Here is a 16286-nt window from a genome sequence, read left to right on the forward strand (position 1 = left end):
AAGTGAGGAAAATATCAGTGTTCTGGGCCCCGTGCTTTTTCTGGTCTTCATCAATGATCTCTTTGACTCTCTTGAAAATCCTCTCTATCTCTTTGCTGATGACTCCACTCTCTGCCGCTCCATTCCTCTTCCCTCAGATCGGCAGTCTGCAGCCTCCTCACTCTCTGAAGACTTGGACAAAATCACAGACTGGTCAAACAAGTGGAACATGTCTTTCAATCCTGACAAATCTCACACTCTTACTATGTCTCTCCGAAAAGATGGACTGGACAACCCTCCCATCTACTTTCTCAACAATCCTCTCCAAGAAGTTCTGTCGCTCAAGCTTTTGGGTCTCACTATCTGCCATGATCTTTCTTGGGAAAACCACATTTCCAAGCTGGCCTCCAAAGCCAGTCGCCGACTGGGCATCCTCCGTCGTGCGAAGTCCTTCCTCGGCACACCTGAGCTCCTCACCACATACAAGGCTTTCATCCGCAGCTCAATGGAATACTGTTCTCCCCTATGGGCCGGTGCTCCTGCCTCACACCTAGCTCGGCTTCACGCTGTTGAAACCAAAGCTTTCAGAATTATTGGAATCTCCCGCGATGAAGCTATCTCAGAGGGCCTTTCACTCACTCACCGCAGGCAGGTAGGTGGTCTTTCTGTCTTCTATCGACTCCTCTCCGGCCTTGCACCCCCAGCTCTCTCTGTGCTCTGTCCCCCAAATATTCCTACAGGTCGCACAAGATCTGCCAGCAACCCTCTGATGGTTAAACTGCCGAAATCTCGGCTCTCTGCTCACCTTCACTCTTTCATTCCTCTTTTCTCCCGCCTCTGGAACAAACTCCCTCACTCCCTTCAATCCCACTCCTCCCTCCAGGTCTTTAAAACAGCTGTTCACCACCATCTCTTATCTTCCCCCATCCAAAACCTTGATCTTTTCTACCCCCGCTAATTCACCCCAGATCCACCTTGTTTGAAATTCCAACTTCTTTCCTGGAAGTCCTGGCAGTGTCCATATGTTTTATACCTCTCCCACCGCCCCCTTCCCATGCCCCCCCCCCCAAAGCCCTCGCCCTCTCTCAGATCTCTCGATGTCTCCATGTCTCTCGGTCCCTGCTCTCAAATGTTGTGTTTGTGTCCTTCCCCCTCTCTCCCCATCTTGTCTACCGCTCCCGATGTTATATGTTTTATGTGTCGGTTTGTCTTTTTGTGTGATTAATGTTCGCTCTTTCACGAGCCTCGATCTTGTATACAAAAAAGAAAAAAAGAAAAAAAAAAGTAACATGTGGAAGTTTCTTTGAAATAGCAACATCAGTGGATGCGTTTTTCGTGCAGTGGGCATCATGAAAGCATGTGCACAATCATTCCACGCCATTCCTTCCTTGCTCTCTTTTTTTACATTTAGTTCCTCCGAACTAACACTCTAACTTTCCTCAGAGCTTGAGGTGGTGTTCATATATATATGCTCTGTCATGGCGGTCGTCACAATTTCCTGATCAGTCACAAATCTCTGGTGCTACACAGAACGGAAAGTCCAATTGCACTTGTCAGCTTTCATAATTTGTTTCCCATGGTCCGAATAACCTTTTGCGATGATTGACCATGAGGAATGAATCCTAGAGATTTGTCCTTCCCCTTGGTCACCATATTTAATTTTCCTGTAGCCAATCAGCAATCCTGACACAGCTGGGTATCTGATTCATGTCAATTGACCAATCCTGACACAGCTGGGTCGCTGATTCATGTCAATTGACCATTGCATTAGATAACGAAGACAGAATTTAAGATACAATGGCGATCTTTCCCTCTCGTCCTTTTTGTTGTTGGGCTGGCGTTTTTCCCGTTTCCCACTGAGAGCGTTTTAGGGTGCATTCCCTACAATGTGCCAGATTGTTTACGCTCCTGCCCTTCCAGAGCCCCAGAGATCCGTTAAGGCTGGATTTTCACTTCCTCATGGGGGTAACGCCATCTACAAGATGTCTGACTTCCTGGAATGACAAACTCTTTAGTAATGGCCATGTGCGAACGAGGCAGTCAGGCCATTCGGAAAAATCCTTGTGCAATTCAGGCCTCGTATTCAGACTGGTCCTCATTCGCCATGAGTTTCCGGTTTTCAAGCCTGATATCGCGCAATGGTGGATCGCCAACGCAGATGGGGCAAGCTTTGCCTTTATGCAATGTTTTCTGGTGCGCTTCTGTCTATGCAGTCTTTTCCGCTTTGATTCTGCCTTGTCCACACTCTAATCTCCAAACGTGCTGGCTGATGTCCTTCGTTTGTCCTCGCAGGTTCGCGGCGTGTGGCCACGGTGCCCAGAAGTCTACACAGTGCTGTGTCTCGAATTCGAGCATTCACCTTCTGCTTTTACTGAGCAGAGAGACGGATCGGCTGAGTAAGGAGACTGCTCGAGCTTCTGTTCAGTTAGGAAATCAAAATGGAGGCAGCATCTTGTCCATATTTATGGCCAGTATGATAGACATGGAAAAGAAAAGAAGGGACTTTAATGTATGTTGAAAATCACCAAAAGAGAAACAAATGAGTCATGGTGAGCAGGGAAATCACCAATTTCTTTTACACTACAAACATAGACTCGACGACACCAATGACGACATTTGCAACCGTTGCCAAGCCGCTCCACACACAATAAAACATCACGGAAGACTGCATGGTCCTGGCTTCACGTAGGCAACAGCACAACATCTTCAATGTGAGGGATCTCTGGATCGCTCCGATGAGATCGATCAGCTATCTCTGTGCCGCTGATTTGTTCAACCAGAACTGACTGGGGCAACACAACAACAACAACATCCCTAGTCTGTTCAATCTCATTTTTGCCTCTCGGGCTTCAGGATGGCTGTTCACCTCCTCAGGTCCATTCCCCAACCATTGGCCTACTCATTTTTACCCCCCATCCATTCTCATCTTTACTACCTACTCCCGAAGCCAGCCCTTATTTTCCAGGTCATTCTGTTTTGCTCCCTACTCTCTCTCTCTCTCTTCCGTTTTTGTTCCATTTACGATTCATCTCCAGTTCTCCCTTCCCTTCTTTAAGTTCCCTTGTTGCTCTTGTCGAGCTTGAATCTGGCTTCTTCAACCCCTGTGTCCCCCTCCTTGCCCATTCTTCTTCCAAGTGTCCCCCTACCTCGTTGGTGGGTGTTTCCCCGCTTTCCACTGTGTTCTTTGTTCCGTTCTGTGTTCCAGCTCTTCCATGAGCCTCGACTCGACAAAAATCCTTTCGCAATCCTGACAATATCGACTTCCTATTCAATGCTTGTGACAGGTGTTTTTATTTCAAAACATCTATAAACAAATGGAGTGAGCATGTAAAAAGCCATGTATGTGGTGGTAATTAAGGCTGCATTTGGTGTCCCTTTAAATAAACCAACTTGTCACAGCTAAGATGAAAATCAGATGCACACTACAGGCCTGTGTATCACAATTGCAACATGTCTTTCTATCATCGCTTTTGGTACTCCAACCTCGTCTTATACCTATCCAGTCCTAATTCCAACCTGTCGTATTATTTCTATCGTTCGTCTGAACTCGAAACCTCAACGTCGTCGCCGCAATAATCCAAATTCTTGCCATAAGCCTAATCCTATTTCTCAGCACGCATAATTCTGCTTCGAAAATGTCACTCACTGTTCATCACCTTTTTCCAGGGATGCAGAGGTAATGCAGATTTGCCCAGTTACTATTTATTTATTTTCCTGAAACCTCATACATAGACTTCCTGTAAATGCCTTGTTTTAAGTATCTTGGATAGCTCTCAAATATGTAGGCTCCAGTGCAATGTCGCTCTATAGCAGAATTTCTGTGCTCAGATGCTATCAGAGCCCAATTTTCAAGATGCCTTTCTGTAGATCCAGTGGAAAGGAAATGGTTGTAGAAACTCTGTCTAGGGATTCACTGCAGTACTTATCCAGCATAAAGACCGCAAGTACACGAACTCCATTTTGGGGCTCACTGTTGGGACACCATCTTGAACTTTTATAAGAACCTGGTGCAGAGCTTTGTAGTGACCCCTGAAAGAGATGCCATGCATGCAAGATAACAACACAGGGACACATGTTCCAGGGCACATGAATAGCATTGCGTAGGAACCTCAGATAGCTCGGATCCAATATAGAGACTCAGTGTAAAAAGCCCAGGAAGTGATGTTGTGTAAAGACCACGTACTGGTCATTCTTCGTCAGTAATTGCACACTTGAGATTTAGAAGATGAGCAACAAATCATCGGACTGTTTTCCTTGCGTGTCGCTGCAACCACCGTAGTCAGTTGCTTCATTATGGGTGACATTAGACCAGGAGTCAAAGCAGGATTGTTACAATGTGATTTCCCTGCGCGCGTCATATGCGAGCGGAAAACCAGTGCTGGGGTGGTAACATGGTTAGCCTTGATTACCAAGCAACAGACTTGAGCATTTAAATTTGCGGTCGAACACGGAGTGTTTGCCCGGGTTGTTGGGCCACCGGAGACAGGAAGAAAACATGGCAATAGCACAAGTCATTTACTGGATCGACCACGGTTGCGCATTCCGTCCGACTGTCTGTTGCCTGAGTCTCTCGTCATTCCCTCCCATCCTCTCAAACACAATTTCGACTCTTGTAATTCACCTTCCCTTCCGATGAAGAATAGGCTAGTTGTCGCTGGAACGCTGGGCAAAGATCCAAATTCCTACCCAAACCAATTTGGGTCGACCTGTTGGCATTCCCATCTGAACATCTGCCTCATGATGTGTATCCCAAGTTCAAATCCCATAAACTAAAATTATGGTTGTCCGTTGTCTACAGAAGTCCTTATAATTCATGAAAAGATACACTTCCCTGGCACGCAGAGCAGATGAGCACTGCATTGGCCAGTCCAAATGCCAATTTGTCACCATTGTAATATTTCAAGGTTGTGGGACGGATCCAGATCAGAATCCACCCAACCCTCCTTACGCCAATTGAACCTGGATCGAGGTAGTGAATTAGTTGCCTTCGATTGCGTCGTTGATCTACGCGTTTGCAATCTCCCAAAATGATCACGTGCACCATTTTGCATCGATACCCGCTGGCTGGCAGGTTTCAATCATCATCTGCAGGTACATTCGTCAGAAGGTGGCAGTCAAGTGGAGATGGTCGTAGAGAGTTAAGGTTACCTACTACAATGTCGTGTGGGGAGGAGTGGTGTTAAAATGATGGGTATTCTATTGCTTTATTTAAATGTTGTGAAGGGTACGCGGTGCAAATTGGACATTGAAGGATTGAAATAGTTGTGGTTTTGCTTCCTGAGTTAAAAAAAATTCGTTCTTGCATTCTCTGGTGAATTAACAACATAATTCAATAACTAGAGAGTTCATAGAACACCTTACCCTTGTGAGTCTTGAGAAACAAGGACATGGGCGGGGTCTGCAAGCGGCAAATTTGATTGGACGTGATGACTTCAAATGCCATAATATTTTGTCCATGTACTGTGAAATTGCCAAAAAGGAGATTTGTGTTCTGCAAGATTTTAAAAGTCATCGAAAAAAATTCTGGAGGTTTATCGCTGTTGATGCAGCTTCTTTTACACCACCCGAGCGCACACATTACATTAGTTCCTCATGCTTGTTGTTTGTGTCCTTTATAACAACCTTAAAAACAGTAAGTTTCCTGTTTGGAATGATTTTCAATTTGGTTTGACTGCCAGGCAGACAGAGTAAAAAAAATTATCTCACTTCTCTGCGCATGTGCGTTCGGGACAAATTCAGAACCAAAGCTTGGTAAAACTACAGGTTCGTTTTTCGATCCATATTCTGAATGGTGTCATAAACTGATGTCTGCGGAGAGACAGACAGACAGACAAAGTGAACCAATTGCTTAACCCCGCTTTCCGCTTCATGTGCGCCGGGTAATAAACCTGGGCTTATACAACGACCATGGATGGGCAGTCGAGGAACTATAATCTCCCAAGGTGAGTGCAGTGTGAGTATGCTTCACCTGAAAGTCTAGTCTTGTCACTACAGTGATGTAGGCATGTGGTACAAACCTACTATGCCTCCGCATGTGCATCGGCCTGGACTAGCACTTCATGTTGTAAACGTGACGTCACAATCACAATGATATATAAAGCGTCCACAGATGGATGTTTCGAATAAGATGGGTAGTGTTATTGGGAATGAGAATGATGACGTAACATAGTGATGTTCCAAATAGGAAACAATCCTTAAAAGCATTTCATTATGGATTTTACAGCATTCCAAGTGTGTGGGACTTTTCCATAAGATCCATTAGATCCGCCAAATAAGATGGATGGAGTTATGCTTTCACCCCTGTCTGTTTGTCTGTTTGTTACTTGCAAAATCGAAGATTTTTCAAGTATATTGCTTGGTCTTGTATGTTATTCTGTCTGTCTGTCTGTTTGTTACTTGCCGGAAAAGATTCCGGTAAGTATGTTGATCGGTTGGTTTGTCTGTCTGTCTGTTTGTCTGTCTGTCTGTCTGTCTGTCTGTGCGCAGCACTACATCTACATCGTTGCACCTAGAATCGCCAAACTTTAGACATATTTGTCTTGCCCTGGAATAGACTTTGCCCAATTTTTAACTCTCTCGGCCCAAGGCCTCCATTATGACGTCATAATTTGATAATTCGACAAGTACAAAACTTCATCCAATCAAGATGCAATTTCTTGAGCGACATGACGGCATAAACTGGTGGAGAAAAAAATAATGATGACGTCATCGGTCACATGGTTCGGCCGCCATCTTGGAAAAACCGAAAAACTTTGCACCTCTATATCTCCGAAAGTGCTGAATAGAAAAAATTGAGACATGGCTCATTGTAAAGAACTCTACATGGGGAATAAAATATGTGATGATGTCATAGGTGCCTCCATTATGACATCATAATTCGACAAGTACAAAACTTCATCTGATCAAGATGAAATTTCTGGAGCATCATCAAGGAATAAATTAGTTTAGAAAACAAATGATGACGTCATCGGTCACGTGGTTCGGCCGCCATATTTGTCCAAAATGGCCAATAAAAAAGTACATTCCGGCATGTCCTCGGTCTCTGACCGATTTTTCATCTGTCTGTTTGTATGTCAATCACCTACAGGACACAATTTTAAACCGATCTTCACGAAACTTCACCAGATAGTAGAGATGGTCATAAAGAAGCCTGTTGATTTTGAGGTCAAAGGTCAAAGGTCATCTTGAGGTCACATTTATAATATTGGCATTTTTCATTGGATTGACTTGAAAATCAAATAGCAATTGCACAGTGTCTCAATAAATTGGGAAACCAACTATTTTTGGGGTCAAATGGTCAAAGGTGAAGTCCAGGTCAAACATCTAAAATCATCAATTTTCATCTGAAAAATCGACAATTTTCATCCTATTAACCTGAGAATTAAAAAAAAAATTGCATAGTGCTTCACTGAATAGGGAAAACATTAGTGTATGCATGGCAATTTTTTTTTGGAGGGTGTGGTGGATTTTGCAAGTATCGTGCTCTGCACGACACCTTTCTTGATTGTTCGTCCGTCTGTTTGTGAACAGGATATCTCAAAAAGATCCGTATATAAGAATTTTTTTGGAAAAGTGATTCTTCATAATTGATCGATAGGGCCAAAAACAATATATAGCATGATATTTCAAAACGTTGTGGACGGATTATGACAAAGCTTGGTGGATGAGTTGGGTGAGTGACGAGAACAAGCCGATTAGATTTTGGTTCAGGTCAGAATCCAGATCCGACCTATGAGTGGATACAAAACGTAAACTTTTCAGCCTGGTGGAGGTATGTACTCTCTACTGAGTGTCAATCTAGTTTTATGTGTGATAGGTGTCCTGAATTTGAGCTTGCTTGAGTGACCATCTGTCTTATTTCCATGGCATCTTTAGTTGTAAATGCAGGTGGTCGATGACAATAAATAGGTTTTGCATTATTCCTCTGCAAAATGGCGGTGCTTCGATTAATGATGGCTGAGTGTGTAAATTGTAAAACAAAAACGGTGGATTTGCATGTCATTCGTGCCAGCAGTGATGAATGAACGCAAAATGAATCGAGAAACCTCTTCATCCTCCCTGTTGTGTAACTCGAGTGATGACATCACAATTGGTGCTCCAGGATGCTGTACAGAGCCTTACAGTGACAATTGTTGGGAGAAAGATGGATGAAAACTGAAGATGTTTTTTATTAGCGTTGAGCAGCACAGACCGAAAACCATAACATCACTGATGGAAACTGGATACTGATGGTTGGGTCGAGTGGGCAGGTAGGTAAATACAGTGCACTTTATGTTGTCATTGAGTTCAACCTCTGTGCACTACGTCACAAGTGATGCATAAAAATATTGATGAGCATATATCTAAGGCTGTTTCATAGATGTTACTTAACTCTGGGTTTTTGCAGGACACTGGAATAAGAAAGCGTACCAAGCCAGGCCCTTTACAAGGGTCATTGGATGTTGACCTCGACCTTTTCGTTTTTGAAAAAGGTGGGACATTGGGTAGGTAATTAATTTTTCTTTTGAGTATTTTTTCAAGAAATTTTGTGTTTGCTTCATTATGTTCACAACCAATATCTATAATGATGTTTTTCCTGCCTTTAATCTGTGTGCTGGAAGGTGTGTCGGTGAATTATTGGAACAGGTTATTCACAACAGGCCGAGAAACAACAGGGTTGTTGTTATCATTTGGGGACAGTGGTGGCTTGGAGTGGAGGTCTCTGGACTGGGGTCTTGGGGATTGGTCAGGGTGCCAATCCAGTTAATATCATCGGCATTAAGGATTGGGATTCTAATCTTCGGGAAGTCGAGTCGAATTCCGGGACAATTTCTGCATCGAGATTGGATTGCCAATAAAATCCCAGCTAGCACATTAGCCACCTTCAGGGTGGGATGATCCACCTGCCTTACCTGATCCTCTCTCCATGTGATGCGGATGCAAAAGAAAATGACCATGGCAAAAATTTTAACATAGTAGATGGGATTCTAACACGCATGTATGATGATGCAAAGTAATAAGAATGTTTTGCCCAGAGAGATCTTGCTTATCTGTAGGTTGGTTTCACAGTTGTAAGGTAAGAGAGGTGCGATGTGTTGAGAAGCGAGCCGGATAGGTATGCAGAATACGTGTAAAGAGTATCATAGGTAAGCGCACCCATTGAGCGAGACAGAATCTAAAATCACACGGCTGGGATTCCACCGAGCTCTCCATCCTTCTCCCCACATATATCCCGCCCATCCCCATCATTCCTACCTACAAAGCTCGACCCCCCACAGCAACTCCGAACCCGCCCAGCTCCTCCCGCTAACACCGAGACTGGAGCGCAAACCCCGCACGGCTTCCGCGACCGGCGGAGCGCACGGACGGGATGTGAGACCCAGGGGTTTTGTGCACGAATGGACCTCAGGGGCGCAACGAGTGCCCAGGTTGGTGGTGCGCGTGACCGTTTCCCGTTCTCAGTGCGCACACCGGTGGTGTGCTCTCGGGATACTCTCAGTGCGTTGTGCGTTTGCTGTATACCGTTGCATTCACTCTGCTCTTGTTAAATTTGGTGCTCGCTCATAAACTTAAGCGCTAAGTCAGTGCGGAACAGGTCGTCTACCCTATTGCAATCACTTGCCTTTCTCCAATTACCTCGGAAAAGCGCAAATTTTACGGAAACCCTCGGCAATGAGAGCGTAGCAGGCGAGCCAAGAACAATAGGCGTGCGGGAGTGCGCACAGAGGAGCGCCATCACGCACTATATGTATATAACGCAGAAAAAGATGTGTGCGCGGACCAGCCATGAAGTCAGCTAGGGTTCTAGCCCCACTTTGGGGGTACCTACATCGGCCAGTCCGGTGCACGGTGACCGTGAAGCCAAAGGTTCTATTCAGCCTTAACCGGTGGTGGCTTCTCTTCCCACGCGTGTTCACGTTGCCACTCAAAGGAAAAGATGGGAAGCTTGAGGTGGAAGCATTAGGGTTGCACCGAAACAGAAAATGTTCTCCCTTCTGAACAATCTCCATTCTCGTCTCCCCAAAGGATCAAATGTTCCCCAGAGCCTGCTACTGCTCCTACTCTGTTACCATAATTAGATTGTGATGCTCAGTGACATGAACAGGCATGCAGATCTGCTGAGATCGATAATAACATTATTTTCAGAGATACGATGCTAAGTGATGAAAGCTGGACAACAGAGGTAAACTTCCAATCTTTTAAGGTCCTCATCGTGGTATTCCTCTTGAATTCTCTGCTATGGTATGCCCCACATCTGCCTGTTTCTCGACATCAGTAGCTACATATATCCTTTGTCATTTGTGATGAAGTGGTAGGCGTCGTTTGCCTCTTTTTAGGAGATCGCATGTAATTAGCATGTACAACATCATGGTATATTATGCAAACGAAACGTTCAAACTCCTCCTACCAACAAGACCCCCTGCCCTGCCCTCATCTTGCTTCATTTCTCATTTCTCCTTCGCAGGGCTCTTAAATCTGCAAGACCTTTCTCCTATCAGTCATGGAACAAGACCCAGCTGGCACCACCCCAGAGTCCCAACCTCAGATCAGCAGCACCTTCGTGCTTCTGAACGACCCAGATGTAGGCCAAGGGGACGCCGACGACGAGGCTGGGGCAACGGCTGCCGGAACCACGTACCCGACACCCCGTGCACCTTACCCAGGTGCAGCCACGGTGGCGTTCTTCTGCCTCGAGCAAACGACCCGTCCCCGGAGCTGGTGTCTCCGCATGGTCTGTAATCCATATCCTCTGACAAATCCGCGGACTATAATACTATAAAGGCAAAGGTCTGCTATACTGTCTTTTCGATTGACTCGCAAGAACAGCTCTCCTACAGATCACTTTAAGTGTTGTTTTCTTTATATTATTAAATCCTTCATTCATTCTTTGATTCATTCAATCATTGAGCGGTTGGTTTTGCCGTTTCTGTTCATGTTAAGTTATTTTAAAGAAAACGTTTCATGCATTTCCACTTGGTTTATTTACCCTGGGAAGCCCGCAAGATCTTTTGGCGAAGCTTGAAAAAATGTTGGCATAACACATCACGTGATTATTCTTTTGATTTATCCGATTTTAGATTGAACGAACGTGAGTAACGGCTGAAGTTTATCATAATGTCACAACCACTTCATCATAGTCTAACTATAATAGGATCAGCTGTCGTTTCATCTCATTAAAAAAGTTTAGATTTGTTGCCTTCACTGATCTACTGCAAATTACATTTGGACATGTTATTCACAATATTAGCATTATCAATAAGTAACTAAAATACCTGGTGATATGTTTAGTATCCTGAATATAATGCACACCTGAGGGCTCTGATTGGCACTGACAACAATTTCAAATGAAACGTGTTAAAGTATACAAAACAAAGAGGATCCATTGTCAACCTGCCTTGAAACGGTCACCATGGTGTTTGCGGGCAGGGGTGGCATCAATCAGTGCGCTGTCCTTCGAATGGACTTGAAGCTTGGGACATGCATGCTAGTGTGAGCTGGTGAATGGTGTATTTTGATGAAGAGTAAGTGAGCTACCAATGGTACCCTGGTGAAATTCCGCAATCCCATCCTGAGTATGCCTTCGGCATAGCAAGACAGCCAGCATCCCTAGGGATGTGACCAAGGGTGAAAATCTGCTCGACCACCCAGATAATTGATTGCCAGAGGTAACGAGCCCATTGAGGGTTAGAAAGAAAGTGAGAGAGATGGATGGATGTATGTGTCTTGTCCCACCTTACTTTAATATTTTGACTAAGATTCAAGTGGAAAAAGTTGTGGATTCTGTGAACAATAATATGTGAAGCAAGTGATGGGGGAATTGCATAAATGTTCAAAAACACCTGTTTAATCAATGTTAACGGGTGCTGTAGAATGTGTATTTTAAATATACGAGTTTCTCTTATCTCAAAGTTTTTCAAATTATTGATGTTTTTTTAACAACAAGAGAATATCGACTGAATGAATGACACTCAAACACCGGCTTGACAATTCGACATTCTTGTGAAGTGCGCATTGTAACACATAGGATCATCTTTTGTGTAACTCGGTATGTCAATTAGTCCTCTATCATTACACAAACACCAGTTCATCAGCATATTCTCTGTACTAGTAGGAGTGCAATGCTTCAAACAATTATATATATATATATATATATATATATATATATATATATATATATATCTATATATATATATATATATATATATATATATATATATATACATATATATACATAAAATAAAGTTTTTGTTTGTTTGTTTGTTTGTTTGTTTGTCTGCACGCGCTAATCTCCTGAACGGTGAAAGATAGGAGGAAACCTCTCATACAAAAAATGTCGGGATGGGCCCTGGGAAGGTTATAGGCTAGGTGGCGAGGCCGGACGAGGCCGGTCGAGGCCCACCTCGGCCGGGCTGGGCCCATTTCGCAATTAAAACCTGAGCTGAATTATACTCGTCAATCTTCTACGGCCGTGAGTAAAAGGTGAATTATAGTAGTAAATTCATTCAACAACAAAAAAAAATGTCGGGACAGGCCCCGGGAAGGTTATAGGCTAGGTGTCGAGGCCGGTCGAGGCCGCTTTGGCCGGGCTGGGCCCATTTCGCAATTAAAAGCTGAGCTGAATTATAGTAGTAAATTCATTCAAAAAGAACCCGGGCAATGCCGGGTGCTTTCGGCTTGTCTTCTATATATATAAAATAAAGTTTCTGTTTGTTTGTTTGTTTGTTTGTCTGCACGCGCTAATCTCCTGAACCGTGAAAGATAGAAGGAAACCTCGAACACAAAAAATGTCGGGATGGGCCCCAGGAAGGTTATAGGCTAGGTGGCGAGGCAGGTCGAGGCCCATTTCGCAATTAAAAGCTGAGCTGAATTATTGTAGTCAATCTTCTACGGCCGCGAGTAAAAGCTGAATTACAGTAGTAAATTCATTCACAAAGAACCAAAAATGTCGGGACGGGCCCCGGGAAGGTTACAGGCTAGGTGTTGAGGCCGGTCGAGGCCACTTCGGTCAGGCTGGGCCCATTTCGCAATTAAAAGCTGAGCTGAATTATAGTAGTCAATCTTCTATGGCCGTGCATACAAGCTGAACTAGAGTAGTAAATTCAATGAGAACCCGGGAAATGCCGGGTGCTTTTGGCTAGTCTTCTATATATATATACAAATGAAAGTTTTTGTTTGTTTGTTTGTTTGTTTGTCTGCACGCGGTAATCTCCTGAACGGTGAAAGATAGGAGGAAACCTCTAACACAAAAAATGACGGGACGGGCCGCGGGAAGGTTATAAGCTAGGTGGTGAGGCAGGTCGAGGCCCACCTCGGCCGGGCTGGGCCCATTTCGCAATTAAAAGCTGAGCTGAATTATTGTATTCAATCTTCTACGGCCACGAGTAAAAGCTGAATTATAGTAGTAAATTCATTCAAAAAGAACCAAAAATGTCGGGACGGGCCCCGGGAAGGTTATAGGCTAGGTAGCGAGGCCGGTCAAGGCCGCATCGGCCGGGCTGGGCCCATTTCGCAATTAAAAGCTGAGCTGAATTATAGTAGTCAATCTTCTACGGCCACGCAAATGGTATTCAGCGAGTAAAAGCTGAATTATGGTAGTAAATTCATTCAAAAAGAACCAAAAATGATGGGACAGGCCCCGGGAAGGTTACAGGCTAGGTGGCGAGGCCGGTCGAGGCCACCTCGGCCGAGCTGGGCCCATTTCGCAATTAAAAGCTCAGCTGAATTATAGTAGTCAATCTTCTATGGCCGCGAGTAAAAGCTGAATTATAGTCGTAAATTCATTCAAAAAGAACCCGGGCAACGCCGGTATATATATATATATATACACATATATATATATATATATATATATATATATATATATATATATATATATATATATATATATATATATAGATACACATATTTATACATATATAAATACACATTTATACATATATATTCTATATAAAACAAGAGTGTCTGTCTGTCCATCCCCAAACTACTCCCTCAGTTTTGGGGCTACTCCCCCAAACCTTCTGTGCAACGTTTTCGGGTCCCAGCTGATGCTGTAAGGTAGGTAGGAGGTTTCATAAATTCCTCAATATAATTATGATTTTAAAATTGTCTCGATACGAACCTGCCACAAATCCGGAAATGAACAGATGACGACAATGGGCTGATTTGATAATATCTCAATACAATCTTGATCTAACACAGTATTTTGTTATAGTATTAACGTACGATTGGAATGATGCTGTTTGGAATGAAAATAGAGATATTGGGTTTATATGAATGAGTAAATGACGTGAGGGTTTCTACTTTCAAACCGTGACATTCTTGGATTCGCCATATGCAGATTCGCCATTGAATTGGGACAGAACCATTCAGACTGGGTACGTTTTTTGCCCAAGTCCTTGACGAACCTGCTGTCCATGTCTGATGTATGACTAAAGGTGGCACAGGAACGTGGTCTTTATTGGTTCCATGGTTTAGCATTCACCGTTTCCCCATTGTTTGTTTGCTTTTGGCTTCCCACAGGTAACTCGCTAATATACAGTCACGTGAAAAAGTAAGTACACCCCATGTAAAGTTTTGACTTTTTCAACATATTTCAACAAACAGCTATTTGATCTTAATTTCAACAATATTGACAGATAAAGGTGATATAATATAACAAATATCATGAAACATTTACATTTTGTAGTCCATTGTATAATTTAAATAAACATTAATGCAAATTTCGCATGTGGAAAAAGTAAGTACACCCTTGGCTCTAATAGGTGGTATTGCCCCCTTTGGCGGAAACAACCTCAAGTAGGCGTTTCTTATAACTGTCTACCCGTCTCTGACATCGACTGGGAGAAATTTTTGCCCACTCCTCCATGCAGAATTCTTTCAGCTGTGCGATGTTTGAGGGGTTTCTTGCATGCACAGCTCGTTTCAAATCCCCCCACAACATCTCGATGGGATTTAGATCCGGGCTTTGACTTGGCCATTCCAGAACCCTCCATTTCTTTCTTTTCAGCAATTCCTTGGTGGATTTACTGGTATGTTTAGGGTCATTGTCATGTTGCAAGGTCCACCTTCGGTTGAGCTTCAACTTTCCGACAGATGGCCTCACATTATCCTCAAGCACCCTCTGGTACAATGAGGAATTCATAGTGGATTCTATGATGGTGAGCTGCCCAGGCCCTGATGCAGCAAAGCTGCCCCAAACCATAATATTTCCACCACCATGCTTTACAGTTGGTATCAGGTTCTTATGGTCAAATGCTGTCTTTGGTGTTCGCCAAACATGTCTTCTGGTACTGTGGCCAAATAGCTCTACCTTTGACTCATCTGTCTGGAGCACATTGTTCCATAAGTGCTGATCTTTGCCTCGGTGTTCATTGGCAAACTTTAGTCTTGCCCTGATGTTCTTTCTGGACAGCAAAGGTTTCCTCCTGGCACACCTCCCATGTCGATCAAATTTGTGCAGCCTCTTTCTAATGGTAGACTCATACACTTTGACATCAACAGTGGCAAGAGCTACCTGTAGGTCCCGTGATGACATTCTGGGGTTCTTAGAGACTTCTTTCAGCATCTTGCGGTCTGCTCTCGGGCTGAACTTGCTGGGGCGGCCTGGCCTGAACAAGTTGGCAGTTGTTTGGAATCTTCTCCACTTGTAGATGAACTTCCGGACAGTCGAATGATTGATTTCAAATTGTCTGGAGATCTTTTTAAATCCCTTCCCAGACTCGTAGGAATCTATAACCTTCTTTCTGAAGGCCTCAGAGAGCTATTTTGATCTAGGCATGGCATTCACACTTCAACAACAAAGAGCAAACCAAACTAAATGTCTGAGGTTTAAATAAGACAGGTTCCTCCAAGATCCTCTCTAACGATGTTCTAATCATTTGCACCGGAGCTGGTGCACCTGATTCTAATTTTAGGTATTTGAAGTAGTGATAAATGTCGGGGTGTACTTACTTTTTCCACATGCGAAATTTTCATTTATGTTTATTTAAATTATACAATGGACTACAAAATGTAAATGTTTCATGATATTTGTTATACTAGGGCATGCCCGTACTATATATATATCTAAAATTATATCCCCCCCCTCTATTTACATGAAATGGTTTGGTCCAGCGAACGGCTTGCTTGAACGGAAAGCGAACGGCTTGCGAGTCCGTAAGTCCGGAAGTGATGTCCTCATTTGACTGTCCGGAAGGTCGCAAATCGCAGTTACGATGAATCGCAAATTAGTTTTAATTAGTTTTAAAACATAGTTTAACGGCAACATAGTTTGCCGACGGGAAATAAATGAATACGCTCTCAAATGTGCCATCCGAGGCAGAGTCTGT

At 43.6% G+C, this 16286-nt stretch overlaps 1 protein-coding gene across 1 annotated transcript in view; it reads left to right on the top strand.

Moving 5' to 3' along the window:
* Window positions 1-9338: 9338 nt before the first annotated feature.
* Window positions 9339-16286, top strand: part of LOC137419146 (voltage-dependent T-type calcium channel subunit alpha-1G) — a 640444-nt gene continuing 633496 nt past the window's right edge. The window contains 2 exon segments of the mRNA XM_078768309.1: window positions 9339-9386; window positions 10424-10701. Coding sequence (XP_078624435.1) covers window positions 10460-10701 — 242 coding nt within the window. The 5' untranslated portion in view covers window positions 9339-9386; window positions 10424-10459.

This window comes from Myxine glutinosa, chromosome 1 (genome assembly GCF_964187855.1).
Source record: "Myxine glutinosa chromosome 1, kmMyxGlut1.1, whole genome shotgun sequence".
Lineage (NCBI taxonomy): Eukaryota > Metazoa > Chordata > Myxini > Myxiniformes > Myxinidae > Myxine > Myxine glutinosa.